Source organism: Pelmatolapia mariae, linkage group LG6 (assembly GCF_036321145.2).
Source record: "Pelmatolapia mariae isolate MD_Pm_ZW linkage group LG6, Pm_UMD_F_2, whole genome shotgun sequence".
NCBI classification, from domain to species: domain Eukaryota; kingdom Metazoa; phylum Chordata; class Actinopteri; order Cichliformes; family Cichlidae; genus Pelmatolapia; species Pelmatolapia mariae.
Genome location: NC_086232.1, coordinates 27,865,510 through 27,892,649, shown reverse-complemented (window position 1 = coordinate 27,892,649; position 27,140 = coordinate 27,865,510). Strand labels below are relative to the sequence as shown.

Below are 27,140 nucleotides of genomic sequence, written 5' to 3'. Positions count from 1 at the left end.
ACTCAGTTACTGGGTGATTGACTTACAGTATTAGGCTGCTAGGCTTGTCGCTGTTCGAAAGCTGTGAGAGCAACAGTTTTGTTTTTAAAGTTAAGGTCAGCAGCAGTAGCAAGAAATAGGAGGGAACCTTCCAGAATAGCTCCAAGCTTATGTGCCAGTTTTACAAACTGTTGCAAACTTATAGCCAGACTTTTGTCGTACATCTAAATTTAACTGCTGCTGTTGTCACGAGTGGCATTCATTTGCTTTAAGTCCTGGGCGAGAATTAAGACTGGATAGGCAGATGTCAGTGAGACAGACAAAATCCACCTTTAAAAATGTACTTTTACACATCGGATAAAAATACCTCCTGTGGGGAGTTGCCACTATATTAATAAAATGTCTATAAGATGTATCTGGTGTGCCAAAATAAATTGTCAACTGCGTTCATACAGCAGATAAAGAAAAGGGGGAGATGCAAATTGCACTATTAATTTAAAAATTACAAAACCCACAGTGAAACAGAGGAATAAAGTGGGAAAAGTCTGTGTGTCAACTAGCCTGCTTACATTTTATGACCTTGACTCAGTACTCTTCAAACCTTCATCTTGGCCCCAGCTGCACAACTGTAAAATTTTGTGACTATATTTTGAATTGTTGAGGTGACAAATGCTTTTTGTTGCAGTTTCCGCTGCAGTACGTATCTTCAGCACTGCGTGTTGACAAGCTGACAAATGCACATAGGGACAAATGCATAAGGTAACAACTGCTCAAACAACAACAGCTGCCTGAACCTACTATGAACATGAAAGTTAGAAGAACGGTGTCTCTCTTAGGAAAATTCAGTCCAAGATATGTGGTCCAAGACTCCCCTGTTGGGACCTTAAAAAGAACTATTTCCTTTAATTGTTTCCTCCACAGAAGTTGGCTGGAAAACTTAAATACAAACAAAGAAAGCTTTATTAAACACACTTGGGGAAAATGTGTTTGTTTGGTTTATAACTCTATAGCTCCTGCATAGTTCTGCTTAAACCAGTTAAATTAAACTAGAGCAAAGTAGTAATGCTGAATAGAGTTTATTTTAAGCTAATCAGAACAAAAAAAACTGTTCACATAGATGCAGAACAGATGAACATTCTTACTTAGTGACTGTCTGACGACTTTTGTGTCCATTCAGATTTAGAATCGAACGTCTACTTTCTATACTGTTTATATGCAGAGAAATGGATTAAATGGTGGAAACTGAAGAAGGAAAAATGTTGCACAGATTTCAGGGAAGAGTTGAGATGGGCTCTGGGTGGTAAGGAAGAGTTAGCAGATGACTGGGAAAATACAGCAGTAATGGAAAACGGTAAATGGACTGGTTATTATAGAGCACATTTCTACTCTACTCTTTATACAACATGCCTCATCCACCCATTCATACAAGCACTTTTTTCTATGCTGAAGTGCTTTCTAATATTCACACAAATTCACACTTTGATGGATGCATCGGAGAGCAACTTGGTGTTAGTGTCTTGCCCAAGGATATAGGGCATTCAGACTGGAGTAGGCAGGGATCAAACCACCAACCTTCAGATTTGTAGATGAATTTGGGATTGTGGAAAGAGTTGTTGAAGCTAGGTTATTGAGAGAGGTACTGATCAGAGGGCAGCAGTATGGCTTTATGCTGAGAAAGTTTGCTTGAGAGTGATGACGGAGAAGTATAGAGGTCACAAGGAGTTACACTGTGTCTTTGTGGATTTAGAGAAAGCATATGATAGGGTGCCAAGGGAGAAACTGTGGTACTGGATGAGGAAGTCACAAGTGGCAGAGTATGAGTAAGTATTTGCGGGTGGTGCAGGACCTATGAGAACAGTGAGGCAGTGGTGAGGTGTTTCAGCAGGAGTGACAGATGGGTAAAAGATGGGGGTGGGATTACATCAGGGATCAGCTCTGAGTCCCTTCTTGTTTGCATTGATGATGGACAGGTTGGCAGATGAGGTGAGGCAGGAGTCTCTGTGCACTACGATGTTTGGAGACAATATTGTGATCTGTAGTGAGAGCAAGAAGCAGGTGGAAGGGAGCCTGGAGAGGTGGAAGTATGCACAGGAGAAAAGAGGAATGAAAATCAGTAGCAGCAATACAGAATACATACTTGTGAATGACACGGACAGAAGTGTAACAATGTAGCTGCAAAGAGTAAAGGTATTGAAGGAAAATTAGTTTAAGTACCTGAGGTAAACCATCTAAAGCACTGGACAATGCACAAGAGGAGTAAAGAAAAGAGTGGAGGCAGGGTGTAGTGGGTGGAGATGCGTGTCAGTGGCAATTTGCAACAGAAGGATACCAGCAAGAGTGAAAGGGGAGGTTTACAAGATGGTAGCAAGACCTGCTATAATGTGTGGTTTGGAGACCTTCACCCCTAAATGCAGCAGTCGAAAAAATATAGTTTATCATTATGTATTAAACATTAAAAAATAAATAAACCCAGCTCGGAAGTGGACGAATAAGCATTCTGTTATTTATCAGTTATTATTATTATTTATGAAATTATTGTTTACTTATTTTGTTTAATTATCTAATTCTTTATTTTTGGCTTTATCTCTACGACGTCCGATACATCGAGTATATGCCAGGGAGGGATTAAGCAGCATTCCGGAACCATTTAAAGTGTTGTTGTTGTGCTACACCGACCAGTTAAAACCGTTGGACACCAAACACTCAGAGGGTAAAGTTGTCCCACCTGCATTATGCCGGCGAGCAAAACCGTCAAATATTCATTTTAACTTCAAGTAACGATAATGTGGGTCGCCAGGCGAGTTTTGTCGTCGCTGGTCAAAAGAAGTAAGAATTTTTAATGCACATATGTCGTTAGCTAGTATCGCCAGTTGTAAAATGTCGTTTCATTGCAAGCCTTTAGAAGTTGCATCTTCTTTTATGGTCTTAAATGTTCATTAACAGGTATACCTCAAGTAACTTTGGCTGAGCTCCACACTCATATTGTAAAAGTTAACACCTTAAACGTTAGACTAAGATTGAACACATGTTGCCCCGTTGTGTTTCCAGGTCAGTATGCGGGACAGTCCGGTTTGTTTTGCCGCCCTCAGTACGGCTCCTTCCCTGAGCTGGAGCTGCGGTACCTTCAGTGCACATGCTGCTGGAGAAGCCGGGTTCCCGTGGCGAGCTTTGAGACCCTTAACGCTAATCTGTCCTCGAGTAATGAACCCTGCAAGGACGACGCGAGCAGAACCCTGGACACCTGCTACACCTCAGAGCAGCGAGACGCTATCCTCCAGCTCCTCAACACCGCCACGCCAGGAGAGCTGGCCGGGATAAAGCTGCTGCGAGGCCGCAAGTCCCTCAACATTGTGGAGTACAGGACTAAAAACGGACCCTTTAAAACTCTGGAAAGTGTGGTGAATGTTCCACTGCTAAAGCACAAAAGTGCTGTCATTGTCTTCAACTCTATTCTCAACCCGACGGTTAAGAAGGAGAGGAAAGTGAGGATACAGCTGGCCAAGTTCATCAGGCCAGAGGTCGACAAGTCTTGGTTAGAGGTGAGCTTTTCGTGTTAACAGGTGATTTCCGGTGTGTGTGTGTGTGTGGTTTTTTTTTTTTTGGGGGGGGGGGAGGGGGGTCATGATTGTTGGGGATTTGTTTTCTTTGTATTATTTTAGGTGTTTTACCTTACAAAATAAATCACCCTGAGGCATCTTATTGTGATTTGGTGGTATATAAATAAAATTGAATTCAATTCAATCATTATTTGACAAATAACAGAAATCACTTCTTGATAGACGATCAACATTTGACACATCTGTGTTTGAAATATCTACATTGGTCTGTATGATCACGGGCAATTCCAGGATTTTTTTTTTTATTATTGTTTGCACTTAATCTCGTTTTATTTGTTGATAAACCATCGTCTGTCAACAGTGCCCATATTTTAGATGACACAGATGTTCTGTTGATAAATAATTACATGATCTATGAGAATTAAGAACCACATAAGTGGGTTCTTCCTGACTCAAAGTAGGCTTTTTGCACATGATATGCACATAGGTTGGTACACATGTGTACTGTTCAAGACTAACAATCTGCTACCCTGCTTAGAAGTCTATCTCCCTGCTTTTTTTTTTTTTTTTGTAACCACGTGATAAATGTTTTCATGCTTCAGTAAATTAAACCCCACGTAAACAAATGTAATCAGTCCCATTGATTTTCCTTTGGCAGAAGTTTAGATCTTTGGGGCCAACTTTTATGCTTGGAAAAGCCTACACATGATATTGTAAAAATCAAATATCACAGGATGTTGGATAGCTGGTGATGGACTTTGCTGTGATAGGTTTACTGTCTACTTCATAACCTTGAGCTGTTAAAAGAAAATATTAACTACGAAAAGAAAGAGCAGGACAATGCTCTCTAATCATGATTCTGTATTTGCCAATGCAGGATGCCAGTTCCATAGTGTCACTCATATGTGGGACTAATAAAATTGCCTGGGCACACGTGGATCGTGGAATGACTGTACTGGACTGGCAACAGGTGGACTGTCCAAATTTCCTGAGGGGAACTTACATGGCTTCTGCTTATTTGCATGATGTAAGTACTTATGTAGAGCATATTATTTCTATTCAAAGTCTAGCTAAATGAGAACATTAATGTAGACTAACAGTCATTGTGTTTTGGAACTTTGTTTCTTTAACATAATTCATTAATTATCTATGATGCCAACAGGTGTCTTCAGTTGTGGCCCTCCTGCCATCAGCAGATTTCTACATAATAGAGAAATCTTCCATTTCAGTCCAAAACACAGCTCTGTTCCCCATCATGGCACACATGAGGGCTGTGGAGGCCATGCTTTTTGCTCTGCTGGAGCCCAAAAATTCCCTGCCGGAATCCAACATTCCTCCCAGGTGAGGTAAAAAAAGATATCAAAAGTATTTGGTTTGACCTTGTGCTGGTCACATCTGTAATCCCGCACCAAGCGAATATGCATGCAGAAACTTGACCCAGAAATTCTCTCCTTTCCTTTACAGGGTTCTCAACATGATGAGGACTGCTGTAGGGCGCCACTTTGGACTGATGGTGGGTGAGTCTCGAACAAGCGGGGCGCAGACAGTTCGACAGCTCATGACAGAGTCGGTGACGCAGAAGCTTCCCAGAATAAACTTTCCCCAGGATCTGCTGGTGAAGTACAGGAATTCCTTCCAGATGGGCAGCAGAAGAGGAGGGGAGGAACTCTGTGATGCTCTCCTTCAGGCTATAGCTTTTTATGAGCTGCTCAGCGACTGCTCCTGAGAGCCACTAGCTGGACTCGTCACGTGCTCCAACCACACAACCAACAAACCTCAGAAATGGCATTCTGGGTTCTTTTGAACTTTTTTTTCCTTTGAACTTTTTGGAGGTTAATGATAAGTTTGAAGAATTAAATATTTTTATTGTGACTTAAAACACTCAAATGCTGTTTTCTGGGTACTGTTTGAGTATAAGGGCTGCTCCTGTGTTTATTTCTGCTACTAACCCTGACAGGGGCAGTGACGGCTGTCGTCCTAGCATTTTGTGTAAAACCTGTTTGTGGATAAAACACAAAGGATGAAAAGTATAAAAAATATTGTGTCAAAAACCCATGTGAGTACCTGGGTAATCAGTACTTTAAATTCTTTTAAAATGCTCAGTATAATTTACAGGCAAACTTTTTATTTACTTAATGGTTGCACTTACATATAAATAAAAAACATGATTCCTCAAACAAACCACGTTAATTTCATTTCACAGTATTTGACTAAAATAAATACTGACAGGAGTAAGCTGAGGTAGGGATGATGTCAGGTTCAATAGTCTTTTAGGAGTCACGTGAAACCTTCTGCCAGGAGCTGCATGGTTGACTTTGAGAGGCCCAGGTGAATGTTGTTGAGGTAGTTCATACACCTATTGTGGGAGAAATTGGTATGTAAATTATTAGATAAATGCACAAAATGTTAGATATATTTTAAAGGGATAATTCACTCCTAAACTAAATGTACATTCCTCCACTCCCTTCTGGGGTGTAGTGTTATTTATCAATCTAGATTTCTTACTATGTCAGGCTTATGATTTATGACAGAATCATAGCAGCAAGGGAACAAGTTGTTTTACAAAATGACTTCCTGTGCGGTTTCTCTACAGGTACCTCGGCTTCCTCCCATGGTCCAGACACGGGTAGTTAGGTTAACTGGAGATACTAAATTGGCCATGTGAAAGTGAGAATGAAAGGTTGTCTGTCTCTGTGTGTTAGCCCTGGTGTGAAGAAGCGGTGTTATTTAACTCTTGTCCCCTTGAAAGCCTACTATGAGTAAATCTTTAAGCGGTTTTCTGAAACGAGTGGTTTCTGCCATATTTCAGACCTGCTTATAAAACTAAATGACTGGGTGTGCATCAGAAGTTAGTGAGGGTGGTCTCTGCCTCTGCAGGTATACCCCTGGACAACCTAGGAAACTGTTCTAAATGTTGTCAAACCACGTCTTCACTGATCTACACTGAGGTGTTCAGGGAGGTTATCTGCCATTCTCTCTCACGTGAACTTATTGTGATATTACAACCTCACTAGTAACATAAAATCCATCTCCATTTCCCGTCATTTATGATTGTCCCCTACTTTCGGACTCTTAAACCTTGTGTCTGACTCACCTCAGTGGCTCTTGTTTCTGTTGCTGTGCTTTATGTGAGCGGCAGATGAAGCGGAGGACCGGCATGTAGTCGACACACACAGCCCGTCTGTTCCCCAGCAAAACGAAGGGTTTACTGCTGAGAACCGTCCTGTTCAGTCTGAATCTTCTTTGGGACAAACTGGAGGCACGGGAACAAAGAAATTGGTGTTCCGCTTTATAATGTGCACAATATTATAAATGTTTAGTGAAGCACCCACATGCATTCATGAGCCCCCCTCATCCTGGAGCGACATCACGGGTAGAATGAAGTTCTATGTACTTTTCCACTAAAGATGCTTTGAGTTATTTAATTGAAATTGTTAACCTTTCATTGGTCAGTGTCTCGCTTTTTAAATGGATTTGGACAAGAATTTATCAAATTAATGTCACGTAATGGCACTTTCCCTTATACTTACATTATAAAGCATTTAAAAGAAGTCAACATCCTTGAAACTTAAGCAATGATAACTAAAGAAAGTGTATGACTGGACAACTGAAATGGAAAGATGGTAAACAACTTGAAATGGCATTCAGAAGATGAGGTGGAGAGCAGACTCACCTTGGCTCACAGAGAGGCTGAAAACTAAAGCTGAGACTGTGTCTTTTAGAAGAGGTCAATGCAAGTCTCTCCATCAGCCTCCCCCACCTTTTGTCCTCCAGCCCCTGTCTGATTTTTTGCACTTCAGTCCATGCCTCAGACGCTCTGCACAAGCACCTGTGACACCCCAAACCTTCAGCAGCAGCCTGAATGTCCAACAGCCTCTCCTGACTGTAGCTGCTGTCCTCTCCCTCCCTCATCTCATCCAACAAACCAGCCTTTATCTCCGCCCCTGTCCACACAAATGACTCGGGTGCGCAGGAGTCGGAAACACGTATCCCTGTGGGCGGCAGGGTGGCATCGAGGTAGGACATGAGGTCAAAGAAGTCAGTCAGGGCGTCTAAACACTCACTCCCCTCTTTAGCTGCAATTTGTTGAGCCGTACTGCCTGAATGCAGAGCTTTTGAAGGAGTCCCACTGAATGAGAATGTTTTTTCAAGGCCCAAACTGTCAGATGATGTGTTGTTATACTTCCTTCTGCTAAGCCTTGACATATGGCTTACAGATTTGCTGTTGGTCAGTGAAGCCCTTTGATAAATGCTTCTATTGTGCTGCTCGATGTGAAGCCCAACATCAGATTGCTCGCACTGTAGCCTGGAATAAGCTACTGTTTCCAAGCATCGAACCGTAGTATGCTGAGCTGCTACAGACAGGAGAAGCTCCAGGTTCAAATAGAGAAGAGGCACGCCTCGTCTCCAGCTCTCAGCGAGAAGCATCAAGAGCTCGTTCATGTGCTTTTTAGACGAGGACTGAGAATCAAAACACGATAGATCGGAAACGTTAATTTCATTTGGAGAAATGATCATGAAGATTTATGCAGAGAAACAAATACTTGCCTTTAGAAGGTTCAGCAAATGTTCTGGAGTTACACCGCAAAGACCCAGCATGTTAGCAGAGCAGCCTGTTTTGTACGGAGGAAATGAGTCTAAATGTTCTCCTTCAGCAGCATCTGAGTCTAAAACAGGAAAATTTACAGAGAATAACATAAAAATTTTTGTTTAATGTTATTTGTGCTTTATGTTGGAGAAACTTACACTGCACACAGATGGGTTTCTTAGACCTTCCACCACTCTGCACCCAGATCTGCAGCTGCAGCAGGCAGCGTCTGACATCACCACAGGTGAGTCTGAGGAGGTTGCTGACGTCACCCAAATCCAGCTGCACTCCCTCAGCCAGACACACCAGCTGCAGGTAACTGCACATATTCACCTTCGAAAAGATGGAGTTAATGACAGACTGAGTTATTTTTCTATTAATAAAGTTCTAATAACATTTTTCTTTTTCTATAGCACAAACATGCAAGAAGAGTGTGACGCTACTGTCAAACACATGCATGCAGTTGTCACTGAAGCTGTGTGAGGCGGTCGAGGTAACTTTGACTTACTGCTGATGGAGTTTTGAAAATTATTTCATCCAAGCTGCCGTCGAATCGATCCTTGAATAAGGGATCTGAGGAAGACACTAGTTTAGAACCAACAGCTCATCTTTAAAAGTGAAATTCAAACTCTGCGTGTGCGTCTTTACCGTTCGTAGTCAAAATGACTGGTCTTTTAGTGGTACTCATGAAAGCCTTAATGGCTGCAAGGAAACCGACGTCATCGTCAAATATAACGTCAACCTGCAAGAGCAAGTGATAACGGTGAATCTGAAGCAAACACTGTTGAAGTGTGGCTTTATATGCCAAACAGTGTCGTGCTCAGAAATGGTTTACCTCTTCAAAGAGAATAAGTGAAGTGGCTGTCTTTTTCTCTGCTACATCAGAGCCTGACGATGAGTTGACCAGTTTCTTGTTCTCTGGCCTTTCAGATGGTGACAGGAAACCAGACTGTAAGTGATCTGCTTTGGCCTTCATCCTAAAATAGTGAGTCAGAGTGACTGTGGCTGATTTTGCTTTTGCGCTGCAATGAGAGCCTCTCAAATTCTGTGATGTTCTTCTTTTTGAGGTGGAAGTGACATTTTTAGGAAGCACCCTTTTTCCTGTTAAGAGAAAATATAATTACCTGTACAGTAAAATTGTGCCTCTGTTGTTTTTCAGTAAAAGAACTGAGGGCTCTGATTACTCGTGTTACAATGAAAACAAATGATCATCACCATTGATGTTCTACCTAGTAAAATCTCAGATTTAGAAGTGCAGGTGTTGGTGTTGAAGGTGTTGAAGTAAGCCGGTTTCAGCTGGTCTTTCCCCGACGTCTCCACTAGGTGTGACTGGGTAACCTCCTTTAGCTGGGACAGAACATTGCGCCCATTGCGCTGTGAGGAACAGTTCACCTCAAACACCTTGGTTGAGAAGAAACCAAAGCATTAAGACTAATGGTGGAGAAAAAAAAAATCATACAGCACATCATTGTGATATTTTGCTTGTGCCGATACAGAGATGCCACATAGATATTTTATTAAATAAATTCAAATACTTGGGGAATACTATGAACAAGGTGGTATAGGAGGCAAGCCTTCTGCAAACAGTCACATTCTGAGTTGGACTGACTGCAGTCACTCTCAGAGAGATTGTCACAGGTTTGCAATTTATGGCAGGTTTTAGTGAGAGTGTGAAGTGAGAGAAATTTATCTTACTGGATAAAACAGAGAATGACACAGTTTAACTCTGAGGACATAATTTGACAGAAAAGTCAAAGTCAAAAATGTCACATTTTACCAGTTTTAAAATTGGAGACTCGGAGCATATCAGGTGTTGATTTTTTTATAGATACCTTCTGGGATGAGCCACAAAAATTTCAACCAGTAGAAAAGTAATATATTGTGAGAAGGATTTAATTTTAAATTTGAACTTCTGTACATTTCATATTACAGCTGTCTGTTTCCATTTTAAATTAGCTGTTTAACCACAGTTTAGTTTCATAGGGGTCGATTGTTTTTATGTAAAGTTAGTGAAATCAAACTCATGTTAAGGATCATTGTTATTAACATTACAATGAACTAAACTGGTTATCTACGGGGATTCCTTGTTTTACTTAAATGGGAAAAAGTTTTTATTGGACATGTTTGGGAGTGGTGAACTGGCATTAAGATTCATCCTAACATGAATCCATGTTTGGTGGCACTGATTTCTGACAAGCCTTTGACAGCATCGCTTCAAAAATACCAGACCTTTTTGCAAGTCCCACCTTGAAGCCCAGCTCCCGAGCACAGGCGTACACCGAAGCGGTCTTGCCCACACCTGACGGTCCTGTAATCAGCAGGGTGTTACCCAGTGGGTCCTCTCTGCCATCGTCTGATCCAGCTTCACCCTGGAAGTCTCCACAATCCCATGACTCTGCTCAAAAGGATACTTGTTACTTTTCCAAAAATCACACGCATGGAATAAAAAAGAATAAAATGTCTGACTGAGCAAAGCTTCACAGTGAAGAACCAGTTCATACCATTACTGTTTTCCTGTTGCTTCTTTTCCTCCATTTGTCTCTCCTTGTCACGGGCGGCTCTTAGTTTCCATTTCCTTAACCAACTGAACTCCAAGGAGAAAACATCCATAAAAGGTTTACACTCCTGATGCTGACTTCAAAAGACTAATTAATCAATTGCAGAATTAATAAGCAGAATTAAATATCTTAAATTCACCTGTACAATTTATTCACAGATGCAGGATTACCAATGACCTCACATGAACACTGGGGACTGTACTTATCTGTCCACAGTGTATCCTCAAAAAATAAATCTAGACCGAAGAAAGAAGACAAAAAAGTAAATTCCCTACAATTTAAAGGGAATAAAGCACGTGCCAAACTGTTCTGAATGAGACAAGCATTACTTCTTTGAAGAGGATCACAGCTTTTCATTAAGTTCGGCTCATCGAGACTTGGTTGGCTCGCCCTGTGTTGCTTCAGTCTGCGAGTGCGACTCAGCTTGCTGTACCTGGGCTGCTTCTCTGCAGAGTGAACACTGCTTCCCAGGACATCCTGATGTGACGAGTGACCCGCACCTGCAGCACTCTCTGCAGACCTCAGATGCTTCGGTACCCGCTGCAAGAGTTCATCTACCCGTTTTCTCTTTTCTTTTAAGGGGTAATGCGGATATGAGGAGGAAAGAAAGGGGAAAAATTATATCCTCACAGAGGAGCAAATGTACAGACAGTTTTTCAGTCTAACCTGTGAGTGCATGCTCCTGCAGCCCTTCTCCTGCCTTCTTCCTCAAAGTGTTGAGCACAGCTTGGACTGGAAATGCTGGATTAGAAGTTTGGATTTCTTCCAGGCAGCTGTGCAGAACTGAGGGTGACAGCTGTCCCTGACACCTGTCCTTTATTGTCACGTGAGAAACTGCAGGTGGACGTTTTACTGGTTGCACGTTATCACCTTGAAACACGGATTGCTGCGTGCTATCCAGAGGCTGGTCCAGCTCCCCGTCGCTGCTCCGCTTTCTTTGCTGTATCGCTCGTAAGAAAATCGGAGCAATTTTAGCTCCTTTTGCGCACAAAGCATCTCTTGTCTCCGGCACTGGTTGGGGTTGTGTTCCCGAAAGCCCTGTAGCTGAATTTGAGCCATTTTTATCTTTTGCATCCAGCGACATTTCCTCTTCAGAGCAGCTCGACTCTGATAAAACTATAACCCCGGCAGTTTGCGTCACGTCTTTGCACCGGAAGTTTGTGTCTCTGACTGTTTTGACCTTTCTGAGTTTATTTCGCATCGTAAAACACGGCAAACTAATTAAAAAAATGCTTTAGTTTGCAGGTTAAAGGCTGGCTATTGCCATTTTGAATTTGGCGCTTGGTTTTTACGTATGACGTCATTTGTGCGACGCTTCGCGTAACACAGAAATGTCGTGTTTTTTTTTCAAACGAAGCTAGCTAGTTGGGCTGTATTTAAGAAGAAAATGGTATGAGCAATATAGGACATGGAAATACACGAGTACAGTCAGTGCTACATTCATCCGCAGAGCTGAAGTGACGCTTTAAAAGTGCGCAGTGTTTCTCTGCAGTCAGAGATCGTGTGTGTACACAGATATCCCACACTGATACAGATTTGTCGCACTAGTTACAAAAGTTCCCAAAACTACACAAACCTTTCTCTAAAGTCATCAGACCATCTACATTTACAGATGTTTTTACTCAAATAGAATAACGTGCAGTGTTAGATTTTACAGCTTTTACTTTTGTCGCCTGCTCTGATGCACTAACCCTGTAGTGCATTTTTGTAGCATAGACATGTATTTATATGAAACCATCCAGTCTCAGTCTTGTGTATCTACTTATATAGACTCACTTGCCACTTTGTTAGGTACACCTGTTCAGCTGTTTATTAAACTATCTAATGAGGCAATCACATGACAGCAACTCAGTAATTATAGACTTATAGAGGTGATTAAGAGGACCTGGTGAGTTTCAAACTGAGCACCAGAATGGTGAAAAAAGTGATTTACTTGAATGTGGCATGGCTGTTAGTGCCAAACTGTTGGTCTTCTGGGACTAACAATCCTGCCACCCCTATACAATCATCTCTAGGTCTCCAAAAGTTGATTCTGTTCATCTAGACGTAGCGTTTTCAGTGGGAGAAATGTACAGAAAGTTGCAGTTTTGTCATTAATTGGCTGTAATGCACAAACTAAAGTGATCTTGACTACAATTTGATTGAAGGCCTATTAGATGTGTTGACTGTGCGCAGGTTTCACTAAAATCCGTACAATATTCGAGCAGGAGCAGTGATTCTTGTGAATTGTGGAAGGGTGGGCAGTCAGTCAGTCCTGCAGCCAGTAGATCTAAAAATAGTACAGGAATGGATAAGGACAAATGTGTTTTATTTCTTTAAATATAAAAATCCCCTTATCCAGAGTGTATATGCCACAATTTTCCACAGGGTGTTTTGACAACGTTTTTGTTTTCCACATGGACACAGAAAGCCTCCACGGATAACGGAGGGCAGAGGGAGGAATATACTGTTAATCTGGTTGTCCACGAGGGAATTCTGATGAAACTGAATGGTGATGTTCACCAGTTTATGTGCACACTACTAAACACAACTACTGCTTTTTTTTTTCTCAAAAAAAGTGTTATGAAAAAAAAAAAAAAATCATACATACTTTAAATTTGTTTTTTTACAGAACTAATAGAATGATGAAAATATTCCCCTTTGGCATCAACTGAAACTAAAAGAACAACTTATTTGGACCTGAAAAATCCTCCAAACCACACCATATTGCTTTGAAATGACAACTGCAACCCGTTCTTTACTAGATGCGAAATGGGGCACAGCTAAACATTTGATGTGATTACACTATACACATTTCTGTCAGCTACTCATAACCCACGTTTAAAAATATAAAATTAAAATAATGTTGTCTCCAATGTTCTCAGAGCTTGAAGTAGGGGGAAGAAAAAAAACAAAAAACAAAACTGCAGGTGCCTACAACAGAAAACAGTCGACATTCTCTGATGCTTTGCATGGCACACGGTGTGATGTGCTGCTGGTTGTCCACAAACAAAATACTCAGAAAACTTGACTTCCTTGGCTTTCCTTGCACCATCATCAATGTCAAACATATGATGAAATGTCATTTCGGTTTTGTTTTTTTTTTTTAGCCTGGACTGAAATCTTACTTTATTCTGTAGTCCAGGATCCATGCACAACACTTGTCAGGAAACCCCACAATCCTCTCCAGTTTCCTAATATTTTAACTGTATCGCCCTTCATTTGAAATGTCATCCATAGCAGCGAATCCAGCCCTCCACATGTGATCATGAAAAAGCTGCATTCAAGTGCTGACGCAGCATGATTACATTTTTTCCCCCCTTTCCAAATGACAATTTCAAGGTAAGCCTTCTAAATACAAACACCAAGTGCTAAAATAACCATCTAAAAAGGATACATTTTTTAATCAAGGTTATTGTGTACGTGTACAAATAAACAGTGACAATGTTACCAGTACAGTTTTAACTGTAGCCTTGATATAGCCGTCTATCATACCGAAGGCAGTCGTGCCACAGTAAAAGACACTCCATTCGATTACTCTCAGTGACACAAGGATAATTCAATGGCTCCTACAAAATGCATATTAAGTAGGTTCAACTTGCATCATTCAGTCCACAAATTCCTCGTTTGTGTAGAAGTGGGCAATTCACTTTTATATTGTTCATATTTGGTTCAGTTCAAGTTCCGAAAACTTGTTTACCTTGTATACTGATCTGTGTCCAGTCAGTTCATCTGCTGCTCAGTTCTCCCACCTATCTAAGCACCAAAATGTCAGTAAAGTCCATTTAAGGGAGCAGGGGAGGGGGGAAAAAGAAAAATACAGAAAAATACAACAATCATAGTTCCCTCCAGCCAGCTTTACATCAGTCTGTTAGAGCGCTTTTTGTCCTCTTGCCCTGCTTTCCCCCACTTGGGGTGACGGCATTTCCATTACAGGCTCCTGCTGGATTCTGATCCTGCTGGTCCACCTCAACTTCCGGCAGCTCTTCTTGTATCTGCCGCAGTCGGGCCATCGCACGATCGATGGTGGATGTGCTTACCAGGTTGAAGTCGTGCATGCTGACTAGGTGCAAGAGGAAGTTGCGGCAGAGGTTGCGGCGGATGATGTGAGCGCCGCGGTCCTCCACGAAAAGCATGATGGCCTGATTCATCTGGTTGTCTGCAATGAAGCTGAAGGGGGGAATAATCAAATTATAGGAATCTAGCATTTCTACAGTCAGAGGCTGTAAAAACACCATCAAGCTACTTTGAAGTCACTCATTAATTTGCGGACTACCATTAGAAGCTTTGAGCTCAGCAGCTCCAGCACTGATGTTTTGGAACCAGATTTTATGAGTGTGTGTGGTAGCTACATGTCAACCAAAGGCTGCCCTGCCCTAGAGCAGCGGTCCCCAACCTTTTTTGCGCCACGGACCGGTTTATGCCCGACAATATTTTCACGGACCGGCCTTTAAGGTGTCGCGGATAAATACAACAAAATAAAACTAGTACCGGTACCGAAAAAAAGAAGATTTATTCATAACACACGTGAAAAGACCCAGGAAAACCGAGTTAACGATAAAAACGATAACAAAATAACGCTGAAAACCGATAAAAACCCTGAAAACCATACATTTCACACCTGAGCCTCAACTCTTGCGGCCCGGTACCAAACGACTCACGGACCGGTACCGGTCCGAGGCCCGGGGGTTGGGGACCGCTGCCCTAGAGGATACCCTGCATTACTGATTTTACTCTGGGACCACTTTACAACATAATGTACAAAGAACCTTATGCGCCTTAAAAAAAAAAAAAAAAAACCAGACTGGAATCTGACAATCAAATTCAAGGCTTTTTGACACACTCATAATGGAGACATGTTTCTCACAGACCTCTATGATCTGACTCTCTTTTACAACTAAATGTGTCGCCACCTGCTGGCTACTGAAAGAATACAGGTTTTAGAGGCTCCACACTGTGATCAAAATATGTAAAAACTACAATATAACTGCTGGATGGTTTATTAAATTGAGCATATTCTTGAGGATTTTTTTTCTGATTTGTTTGGAATCGTCTGTGATGACATCCTGTTTAATCCCATTTATTATTTGCAAACAGTTTCCCAGAGCAAAAAGTTAAGAAATAAAATAAAGTAAATAAATAAAGTCCAATATGTTTTCCCCTCACCCAGTTGAGAAAAAAAACAAAAACAAAAACCAAACAACTGACACAGTTGAATATAAACTAGCTACACCATTATAAGCATCCTGCAAAATCTCTGCTTCAAACTGATATAATTCAGCATACCCATGCTTCATGACGTGCAGGTTCCACAGCTTCATCACCTCCTTCTCTCCTTCATTAACGTCCGTGAACTCATCCAGTTGCTATAGTAATTAAAGAAAATAAATAAATAAATGATACTCAATTAAGATACACTCCAATATGAACAACTTGCCATATAAGCCAAATGTAACAGTAAAACAGTGTGTAATGTGTGTCGAGTTTTACATCATTACAACTGTGAATAAGCAGTAATGAAAACTCATCAGGGGTTAATCTCGCAGGTTTTCTGTCACTCCTGTCAGAAGTGTAACTAACAGACTTTGTTCTACAGCAGGGGTCTCAAACTCAAATGAGCCGTGGGCCACTTCTGGCACCGTCATCTCATTGGAGGGAACTTTAGTGTCCAAGTAGTACAGAAAAACAAAAACACTCACTAATATTTCCTAAAATGTAGTGTTTTGTTTGTTTTATTTAATTCCAAATATTGTGTAACAAGACAACGTTAATGTTTTTGCAAACATGAACGTAATTTTTTTCTCACTCTTAACTATCTGAAGCCTTTCAGTTTCATTTGTCATATGCAAGTTAGCACAGGGTCAACATTGCAATGAAATGTATTTGACGAGCAGAAGACGGTCACTCAGCAGTATAGTACAGTAGTTTCATTGAACTACCAAATAAACACCTCTTTCTGGCCAGACACGTGGCAGCACTTTTGCTACAATTTTGTTTGTATTTAACAAAATAAAAATGCAGGCATAAGCGTACACATTAGTTTTTGACTGCAAGTGAAAATTGTTTTCTTTCCAAATAAATCTCTCACTGAACTAACACAGCCCTCAACATGTTTGCACTCTCTTGTTACCTCGGCCAGGCCCGCAGCTCCGAACCATAGTAAGGAGACCTCTGGCTAATTGTGCCAAAAACTGATTTTCAATGTTTCCGTGTATTTTTTTATGTGTAATATCTTTATGTATGTTGGTAAATAGACTTCGGTGAACAGCGTTTACAAAGGGGTTATATATAGAATTAAGAAATTATCTGTTTTTTCAAGTATCTTTACAACTCTGTGTTATTGTACTTACATTATAACCAATCCGGTCCTTTATCCCCACTTAAAATATTTTTACTGAACTATTGTAATATTTGCTGCCATTTCTGCTGTCCTCTTGGCCAACTTACTCTTACAAAAGACATTTTTAATGTTAATGAGATTTTTTTTAACTGCATAAATAAAGGTTATATAAAAGTCACTGCCAAAAACTGATTGCGGCTTCTACCTTGTTACACGAATGTTGTTTGTGGCTCAAGATGACTTTATGTCATCCATGAGGGATGCATTTGACATATGTTTCACATATTATAGCCCAACAAGTTACTTATAGCAGTTTAAATACGAGCAATCAGTTTTTGGCAAATACCGGAAATCAGTTTTTGGCAGTCAATCACTTTTTGGCACAACACCGTGTCGGGCTCATAGCCGGGAACTAGCTTTACTGTCTGGGTCAACCTTGCTAGCGAGAGACAGAAAGAGGCGTTGAAAGGCTGCTCCAACGGAACTTATTGTTTCGGAGGAAAACACGAACACAGTGTACAGTCGAGTCTTAATAGCATACTTACAACTGGGCTCGTCAGGCACTCTTCTTGGCTGCAGTGGTTATTATTATTGTATTTACATGCTTCCAGCTCCCGTTTCTGCTCGGTGACAGCTCGTACTTATGTCCTTTTTCTCCCTCCCTCACGCTCACACACACACAGCGGGAGGGGCGGTCCCACACGTTCTCCCTGCTGCAAGGACTACACTGCCCATGAGGCTACAGTCTTAAAGGGCCATGCCTGTAACACTCTGCCGTCGTATTAAATCATTTTTCGTATAATAGTTTTTAAAAAATATTTCTTCACATCAATATGCGGGCCGCAAGTAGAGGTGACGTGGGCCGCAAATGGCCCGCGGGCCGCGAGTTTGAGACCCCTGTTCTACAGGGTTCAGTGAGATCAATAACGAAGTGACACATGTTGTGTATCAGTTGAAGAACAAGCTGAAGAGGTGTTCAGTGTTGGCAGCAGTTTTTCTGCCCTGAGCACCTCCAAGTTATTTATGGCTGACCGGCCCGACCCAAATGATTTCTCACTCTGTTGCTATGGTAACTCTGAAATCTTTGTTTTGCCATTTCTCAGTTTTTTTTGTTTTTTTTTAATGTTTCCCTCTCCTCCCAATTGTGGGGGTCTGGGAAATTCAAGGACACAATCACAACTTTTCCTTGGATTTATTTCATTGGTGAATCATTTCTCCTTTACTGAAGTTGATGACAATCAGCCTTTTACTGGGTAAAAATGACTTTATGAGCACTGGTTTCTCACCGTGGCAGTTTTCTCCCTGAGCCACTCTGGATCCCTTTCATCCTCGCTGTCTACATCCATTTCCTGAGGCCGCAGGGGCATGCAGCTATCACTGTGGAAATAAAGGCGGTTATGTCCACTGACGTAGGTCCTCTGCTGCTCCAACTCTCCGTCCTCAGACTCCAGAAACTCTGAAAGACTTGGTTTGGTCCTCTTGGGCCTAGCAAGAGAAGAAGAAAATTAATTTTGTATTTAACACTGTGTAGGCTGACATTTCAGAAATATATAATTTTACTGTCTTACATATGAAATAATAATTTCAAAGCATCCCCAGTTTGAGGTGGAATTGAGGTAACCTTTAATAAACTGTACATACCCTTGCATCCTCACCAAAATAAACATTTGCTCAATTGTTAAAACTAGGATATAAATTTATAGTTTTTTTATACACTTGTCCAGATTTTTGCCATAATTAGCGTATGAATTTTTAAGTGTTTAAGGTTTGTGACTTTTAAAGTAAAGGTTTATGATAAATATGAAGATACTCCCCTCAAAGGAATCAAGTAAAAACTCTTCACGCTATTGTCGGCATATGCTTTTATCAGACAATTACATCTTGGCTTTCCAGACTTTTATCAACCAAACTCATTTCTACCTGATACATTAGTATAAGAACATATCAGAGCTAATCCGTTTAGAGTTGCCTTCCTGCCAAGTTCCTCAGACTTTTGCTCCAAGTCTGTTTAAACCATGGTTAGTGTGCATGATCAGGTCACTAACGTTAATTCAGCTCATTACCCCTTCATTAACAGACAAATGAAGGGGAAGAATGAGTCCGTTCTGTTAACTCTGAATGAAGGTCATGCGTCTACCTGGAAACCAGTATGTGAGTCACAGCGGTCCTCTTGACTGGGCCGTTGCGGCTAAAAGCAAAACCTGGCTGGCTGTGAATGTCCTGAGGGTTGCCAACGTATGAGCCATCATAGCACTCATTGATGGAAACGTCTATCCTTGCTCCTTTAGGGTGAGGCTGCAGATTAAGAAACAAATAAAAGAACTATATCAACCATTCAACTGTTAAAATAATCATTCAGTGGTTAATATTTAATATGGAGCAAATGATGTGATTAGATAACATTAAATATTTGAGAAAAAATCAGGAATAATGACGATTAGAATAATCCCATTCACCTTGCACTCTTTAACTGACAAGACTTAAAATGTATAACAGAAGTGTATAGTTTATACAAGTGTTTTAAGATACAGCTTGCAGATTACAACCCCCACACACACAGCATCTTTGAACTTTAAGACTGTGTGAGATCCCATGGTGTCTTGTGAAGACTCATGACTTGCCCAGCCACACACACACGCACACACACACACACACACACACACACACACACACGCACACACCTCTTACCACATAGTTGAAGATAAAGCGGGAGTGGGAGAGTTTGAGGTGTTTGAGCAGGCTGTAGAGTTTGCTGCAGTTCAGGGTACACCAGGGACAGTGAAGATCATCTCTCGCCTCCGTCTGCTGCCGCGTATTATTGTTGTACAGAAACTGAGGAAGAACAAACCACCGATTTACTACAAGATAAACCAGAGATGGTGAACCTACAGCAGATGTAAAGCAGGGTCATAAAAATCAGAGTTACTGTCACTCTTGACACGCTAAGGGCAAGCACCCAACAGCTAAAAATTGTCGATACATTAAGTTTTGAAAAGGTGAATGATTACAAGTGGTGCAACGGATCACGGTTGATCCGTAATCCGAACCGTGAGATTTTTGATCCGTTGCACCACTAACGATTACCAAAAAAAAAAAAAAAAAAGGGGGGGGGGGGGGGGTATCAAAACGTGACAGTAATTCTAAAACAGCTCCAAAAAAAAAAAAAAAAAAAAAAAAAAAAAAAAAAAAACAGACCACAAAGACACTGCACATTTTTATCAACCTAAACAAATGGTTCTTATAATAAGTGTGCCAGGCTCAAATGTATTCCTTACTGTTGTGTGGTGTACCTGATAAAATATACGTAGCTTCTGTCGCGGCTCACATGGGACCTGCTCTTTCTTCGTCTGAATGTCTGTGCTGACTGACTCTTTCACTGCTGACAGGAACAGATGGAGAAGTTAATTCTTGGAGAGTCACCAAATAACAAATTATGTGGACTTTTTTTGTAAACACACTGAAGGGCTTCTTTGAGAAGGAGAAATTGCATTTCCCCCCTCCCCGCCCAGTAACAAAAGATACACAATCTAAGTGCAAATATACCTGTTGATAAAGCCCATTTCAGACATGGAATATGTAACATTGTTGTAGCTTCACCTACATGTCTATGTAATGACCTGATGGCATTAAAAACACACGGTCACTGAAGAGTTTCACCTTTGTTACAACACAGAGCACAAAAAGAGTTTCCTTCCCACCACAAGAGTAGAAGCACACCTAATGAGCAAATAAAGGAGGATGAGTGCTTACATTTCTGAAATGGAGAGCATAAGTGACAGGATTTAAAACTTGATGTGCAGATGAAAGGTTAAGCCACAGAGAAACAATCACAAGTGCTTAAGGTGAAAGAGATGAGAGATACTAACCCACCCCCTCACTAGGCAGGTCAAGTGTTCCTTTAACTACATTGTTAGTTATATTTAGTTGCATATAAGAACCCATATTGAATACTGACATTCATTCGCAAAACAAAGACTTTAGACACTCCTACTCTGTGCGCAGAAGTCCGAGAGATCTTCCAAGAAAGGTGTTGCCATGTTCCAGGAAAAAAAAAAAGAAAAAAAAAAAAGATTGCTCAATAGGCAACGATTTCATACCTGTTGATCTCTAATCTGGAACATAACCTGTCCTGGAGCGGGTTATATACGCAGCATAAGTTACCATGGCGAGCTACTCCTGTAAGAAGTAATCCACCTTTGTAGTACTGAAAACCCAAGGTTAACCCTCAAGTTGCTGAGATAAGCCAAAATCCAGCTTCACAGCAGAGACCTCCGGTCCCCTGTTCCAAAACCAACCTAAACGCAAACAGATCATTTATGACATGGTTACACTATCTTAGCATTAAATAAATTGAGCCATTAGGGGCTCTGACTAATGCTAGGGGACACTTTGGCTGAGGAGCACCACTGCAAAATGGTAACATTAGTAAGTAAAGTATATCAGTTAGCACTGGAGTCAATGTAAATAATGTTACATCCAAACAGATGGCTAGCACTCACCATATCAAAACAACCCGAGCTTTTAGAGATAATTAATAGGACCAACTCATAACTGTGTGTGCGTGCACACATGGGAGTCCACACACAGTTACTAATGATGAGACGTCAGGCAGTGATTCATAGAACTGCTTTTTGCTCATATGGAAGCATTATGCCAAATACTGATACATATAAAATACTCCCCCCAAAAAATAAATAATTAAGTAGCGACATTGTGACTTTTACAGAAGGATTCACGGGATTGTTCCAACATGATGGTGACGTGCAGAGGTGCCTGCACATTTATGGGATGAAAAGCATGTCTGAAAGGGACTCAACAGCTATTTACACAGCGCCTTTTGCCAGATTCAGTTACAAATAGATCATCCCACACCAATATCATAGTGGGCGAATAATCCAAAAGCATGACCCACTCGGGTTTGTCAGAGAATCTGTTCAGGAAATCTCTTTATTTGGTGTTTTGTCTGAACCCTTTTGCAGTGCTTTTAATTAATCAGAAGATCTGGCCTTCTCTTGTCATCTGTGGACATTTTCTGGTCCTCCTCTTGAATGTAATATAAGATAAAATGTAATCCAGGGATTTTGAAAAACCGATAGCATCACACTGATAGAATTTTTCCACGTCATTGCATTGCTCTAAATTTCTAAGTTCAAGCTACCGTGAATTGTTTTTGTACTTACTCATGAGGGCAGTTCGGTGGTTGCTGGTTCTGGTCTCCATAGGGCTGGAGCTATCTGAGTTGCGCGTAGAGAGGGGTTTAGCCACAGGAGCAGTGGACTTTCCACTGCCATCACCTGTCCAACGCAGCGTGAACTGCAATGTGGGTCCCTGAGAAAATGTCTCAAATGGTGGCAGTCTCTGTGGGACAGCCATGATCAGTGAAGCAGTGAGGTGGACAAGAAGGAAATTAGCATTCAAGTTCAACATGACAAACACAATTACACCTTCCTTTCAGAGACCTAATCCAGCCAGCCTACCTTCCCATCAAGAATGGTTTCCCATGTGGCTCGCTTCTTGCTCACAGGGCTGTCGTCCATCCCTTGCATTGACACCTCGTACTCCCCATCCAGCAGCTGCAGTCTCCTGTGGACAAAGCAGGGCATGTTTTGAGGAGTACAGGCAAAAGCGACTGGAAGAGGGACATATTTAGAACTTAAAAAGGAAAGAAAGTACAAATCCTTACCTATTCTTATCAAAGACAGTCATCTGTGCAACATAGGTCTCTGTGGTCTCTCCTTCATCCCTATGGGATGAACTTCGCTTCTTTCTAGTAGGAGTATCTGTTACATCTTCATGTTTAAAAATAAATAAACAAATAAATAAACAAATAACAACTGAGACCAAGAATTTAATATCTAGCCAGTAACTATTTCAGTTACAGCTGGTATCATTTTCAGATGAGATGCTCACAGAAAGAATATTCAATCCCTTATGCTACTCTCCCAACAAACTGCACTGTTAAATTATTCATCTAAATGGTGCACAGTCAAAAACAGAGCATAAAAAGGTTTTACTGTGGGCTTCCTACCAATGTTTTCATTGGCCTCTCCATTCACTAGACCACTGGCATCCCTTCTCCCTGTGCGCGATACCCTGAACAGAAGCGAGTAGGACTTCACCATGTGGCTGTTGCTGGGCTCAAATTCATTGCTGGGAACCAGTAAGGAAGGGTAGGAGCCGGGCTTGGTTTGGTTACTGTCGGGATTCAAAGGCACCTGCTTTTTACCTGTAGGCACTTGCTTTATCGGGCAGCTGACATCCTGAAATACAAAAACAACCACGAGTGAGCAACGGCAGATGCATTGACATGTTGCCAAAAGTGACAGACCCAGTGTTTTACTTTACCTTGCGTTTTTTATGGCAGACTTTGACAAGTAGCACCTCTAAGGACACAGAATTTTGTTCATTTTCTGAATTCTGAGATGGCTTTTCTAGAGGGAAACAAGAAGAGTTTGTGTCAATCACAAACAACTGTATATTCTCCTTCTTTCTTATATACATAAGAAGCATCTCTTAACATCTAAGGAGCTTGGAAAGAAAAGTGTGTGGACTTCTTTAAGTTGCTTGAAGACGTTTCACCTCTCATCCGAGAAGCTTCTTCAGTTCTAGGGTCAAATGGTTGAGAACCTTGGACTGAGAACCTTCACAGACATCTCTCTTAACATCGATTAATGTTATCCTACATGCAACTGTAAGACTGCATAGCAGTATGTTGGTACAAAAAAAAAAAGGTTCTTCTGCCTTGCTTCTGAGTGACTACTTTTGTCATTTCTATCAATGTGGTTGGAATTTTGTTTAACTGATGCTTAACATGCCAGTGGTTAACTGTAATAGGGTGGTGTCAAAGCAAAACCACATTTCAAACAGCTGAATATTGTAGAAATTTCTGACACACCTAAGCATTTCTGAGTCATTTCTTTCATAGGGAAATACACAAAACACAGGTACTTGGTGAATATTAACATGTGCTTACCATCCTTATGGAAGAACCCAGTGAATGTTAACTGTAGATGTGAGGACAAGCTAAAAGCCAAAAAAAAAATGCACAGGTGAAACTAGGTCATATCAAGTGCTACAACTGTTATTATGAATAGTAAAAAAACAAAACAAAAAAACCCTGCAAGGTACATATAACTGTATCAACACGCCACAGAGTCGGAAAAATTAGCTTTGTTCAATACAAAATACAGAAAACAGATGCAACACTTGTAAAGCTGTGTTACCTTGGAGAATCCTGCTCCCCCTTCATCTTCACCACTGTCTGCAACATATCATCCACTTTGAATGTTTTCCTGGAAAGAAGTCCGAGAAAGTTTGTTCACAAACATCGTCAGGAACAAATCATCTTTACAAACTATGACAGTGCATCGTTATGACAAAAAAAAAAAAAAAGAAAAGAAAAAAGAAGGATTCCTGTTTCTCCAGACTCCATACCTTCTGGCATTTGTTCGACCATTTCTGTGAGACATGAAGGTGAGTGTCCTGTGCAAAAATATGGGCTAAGAAAAAAAAAAAAAAAGGGTGGGCGGATATCAGTCATTTTCCATCAGCAGTTTAATTAAAATATAAATGTGTAGAGTATTCACTTACTGCAATCAAATTCCTTGTGCGTAGAAATCTGTATATCTGAGTTGGTTCTAGAAATACAACAAGTCTTGTTTTAGACAGTATCACACCCCTCTCACATCATCATCACCTAAAGAAAGCTACTTTTGGCTGCTCCCTCATTTTATTCACAAGCGGCCACCACAGCAGGGAGCTCCACATGTTTGATTTGGTAGAGTGGGACGCCAGATCCCCTTCTTGTATGTCTACCAAAGTGTAAACCAATACACTAGGGAAACACTGACAGCAAGTTTGTAGAAAGAGAACAATATTAAAAGCCTGAATAGGATCTTTGGGGGGGGGGAATCATTAAAAGAACAGTTCTAGGTTTTATTAAGGCCAGGTGATCTGCAATACCACATGTGGCCCCTTTGTCAATCAGCTCATTATTTTTAACTTGATCTGAAAAACCCATCCATATTACTGTAGTGCATTTCTCACATGCCAACACTTCTTCTGGTATGTGGTGACTAATTTGGCATGACATCCCCCCCCCTCCCAAAAAAAAGAAAGAAAGAAAAAAGTATTGGGCGTGTGTTTTAGCCTGATTTCAGTCTGATAATTGTTACCTTACTACAGTAGTCATTACGTTAAGTTAAAAACAATATTTAGGACTCCATTTGGAATTAAACCAAATGCCAGCCAGTCAAAAAAAAAAAACAACTAAAAAACCCCCCACAATAAATCACAGTAAAAATGATCAGAGTAGCGAAACAATCACGGAAAGCACAGGAAAGTCTCTCATGAACCCAAACCGTAAACTTGTATTATAATGTAACAAGTAGTGAAGTCTCACTTTCAAAGGCCTGTAGGAACAGCTCATGGTCGGCCTGAATCTGCTCCATCTTCGGCTTTTTTACAGAGTTCATCATTGCTGATGAGGCAGGGTAGACGGCGCCGTTAGCTTTGCAACTGGCCCCGCTCATAATATGACCTGAGTTCTGCGGAGTGAGACAACACCACACGTTAGAAGAGAAAAGATTAGGGCATAGGTGCGGGAAACACAACAAGTTAGCTTAGCAAAACACTAGCATTAGCACGCGAGCTAACGGCTAGAAGCACAGCGCTAACACGCTAGCCTGCCTTTTACCGCACTATTTATTCGGTTAATCAAACCGCCGTTAACAAAGCTTCCAAAATTTGTAACCTGGCAAATATGGGGCATATAAAAAAGTAACGTACCCTGGCTGATGGCATTAATTTGCTGGCCTCGCTGCCTCTAGCACAAGCCTGGCAGACTCAACAGCAGAAACCTGTGAAGAGGAGGCGACAAGACGCTGGCTAGTTAGCTAGCAGTGCTAGCATAGTTTACTTCAAAACAAACCTCCGGACACTCGAAGCTGTTCTGCATTCATCCGTCCGAAATACTACCAGTAGTTGTGGGTATATTGGACCCGATTATTGATATTCTATCTGTAACTTGTTCTCAATGCGGTATCCCTTCAATTTGTACTGAACAACAGAGCACTGGTCAGTTGTCAGCCAATAGGAGATGAGCGGTGCCAATGCAGAACTTTGATTGGCTACTCAGCTTCAGTGACGTCAGACAACGCGCTCTCGCTTTCTACGATTTTGCGGGAAATCGAGTCCATCTGCATTCATCATATCCAGACGAGCACACAGCAGGCAGAGCTCTGTCATTCACAAAATGTACTCAAGAATTCACAATATAAACCCTACGAACCCAAATATATTCAGTCTGACTATTTATTCAATGAAAAATCAATAGCAAATCAAAGATCGGAATTAATATTTATATTTTCTGTTTTATTGCATTGACCGCATTGCTGTTGAGAGGTACTTCACATTTGTACGAATATTTTCAGTAGAACATAACGATACAGGTGCTGTAGGTTAAATTGTGCTGTAAAAGTAGAAAAGTGTGGATAAAATCTAGGTTAGTAATAAAATGTGGACGCTAAGAACATTAAACAAATAATCTAAAAACCTAACATTTACTTTTTAGTTTTTAATAATGTCAACATTATTCAAACAGATTGTACTCTGCCAGCAGGTTACAATAACTGTAATATTTACTTACGTGGTATTAATGCTACGATTACTGTAATTTTTAAAAGATCATATTCTAATCCATGGAAGACGTTAGAAAAAATATTACTTTATATCACGGGCGTTTCTAGGTTTTTTGTTGTTTTTTTTATTAATGGGGTGGCACAGGGAGGAATAAGAACACAAAGGAGACTAATGTGTGAACCCTTGTGTCCTGTTATAGATTTATTACATGAAAAGTGCTGCTGTACTCCTTCTTTTTCTTCTCTTTCTTTCAGATACTCCCTTTTGGGGCCACCACAGTGGATCATCTGTCTAAATCTCACCTTTTCCATCTCACCTGTCACGCCAAACTTCTGCAAGTCTTCCTTCACTACATCCACAAACCTCTTCTGAGGTCTTTCTCTTTTGCTCCTGCCTGGCAGCTCAATATTCAACATCCTCTGTCCAGTATATCCACTACCTCTTCTCTGCACATGTCCAAACCACGTCAGCTTTGTCGCTCTAATTTTGTGTGCAAAGCG

General features: G+C 40.9%; 3 protein-coding genes across 4 annotated transcripts; 1 reads left to right on the top strand and 2 right to left on the bottom strand.

Annotated features, from left to right (window-relative positions):
- Window positions 1-2,672: 2,672 nt before the first annotated feature.
- tefm (transcription elongation factor, mitochondrial) lies at window positions 2,673-5,643 on the top strand. Its single transcript, XM_063475348.1, has 5 exons — window positions 2,673-2,805; window positions 3,028-3,518; window positions 4,414-4,563; window positions 4,699-4,877; window positions 5,001-5,643. The coding sequence occupies exons 1-5, from the start codon at window positions 2,763-2,765 to the stop codon at window positions 5,260-5,262; spliced, it is 1,125 nt and encodes a 374-aa protein (XP_063331418.1). The 5' UTR covers window positions 2,673-2,762; the 3' UTR covers window positions 5,263-5,643.
- A 151-nt stretch (window positions 5,644-5,794) lies between these two features.
- atad5b (ATPase family AAA domain containing 5b) lies at window positions 5,795-11,766 on the bottom strand. The gene is given in 12 exon segments (XM_063477260.1): window positions 5,795-5,892; window positions 6,631-6,789; window positions 7,210-8,203; window positions 8,283-8,457; window positions 8,633-8,697; window positions 8,773-8,866; window positions 8,960-9,225; window positions 9,354-9,525; window positions 10,371-10,519; window positions 10,626-10,708; window positions 10,822-10,918; window positions 11,349-11,766. Coding segments are annotated over 12 exon segments (2,751 nt in total). The 3' UTR covers window positions 5,795-5,813.
- Window positions 11,767-12,549: 783 nt separating this feature from the next.
- suz12b (SUZ12 polycomb repressive complex 2 subunit b) lies at window positions 12,550-26,065 on the bottom strand. Of its 2 annotated transcripts, none has more exons than XM_063476489.1 (17): window positions 25,789-26,065; window positions 25,403-25,547; window positions 24,592-24,638; window positions 24,436-24,500; window positions 24,225-24,293; window positions 23,975-24,024; window positions 23,347-23,432; window positions 23,030-23,261; window positions 22,685-22,790; window positions 22,479-22,584; window positions 22,182-22,359; window positions 20,292-20,380; window positions 19,690-19,833; window positions 19,139-19,296; window positions 18,288-18,486; window positions 15,948-16,027; window positions 12,550-14,831 (listed from the first exon to the last, which is right to left on the bottom strand). In XM_063476489.1, exons 1-17 carry the CDS (start codon window positions 25,801-25,803, stop codon window positions 14,525-14,527), a joined length of 2,076 nt encoding a protein of 691 aa, XP_063332559.1. In that variant the 5' UTR covers window positions 25,804-26,065; the 3' UTR covers window positions 12,550-14,524. The 2 variants fall into 2 exon arrangements, with proteins under 2 accessions (XP_063332559.1, XP_063332560.1); XM_063476490.1 differs by having other exon boundaries at window positions 20,292-20,377.
- Between the last annotated feature and the right edge of the window lie 1,075 nt (window positions 26,066-27,140).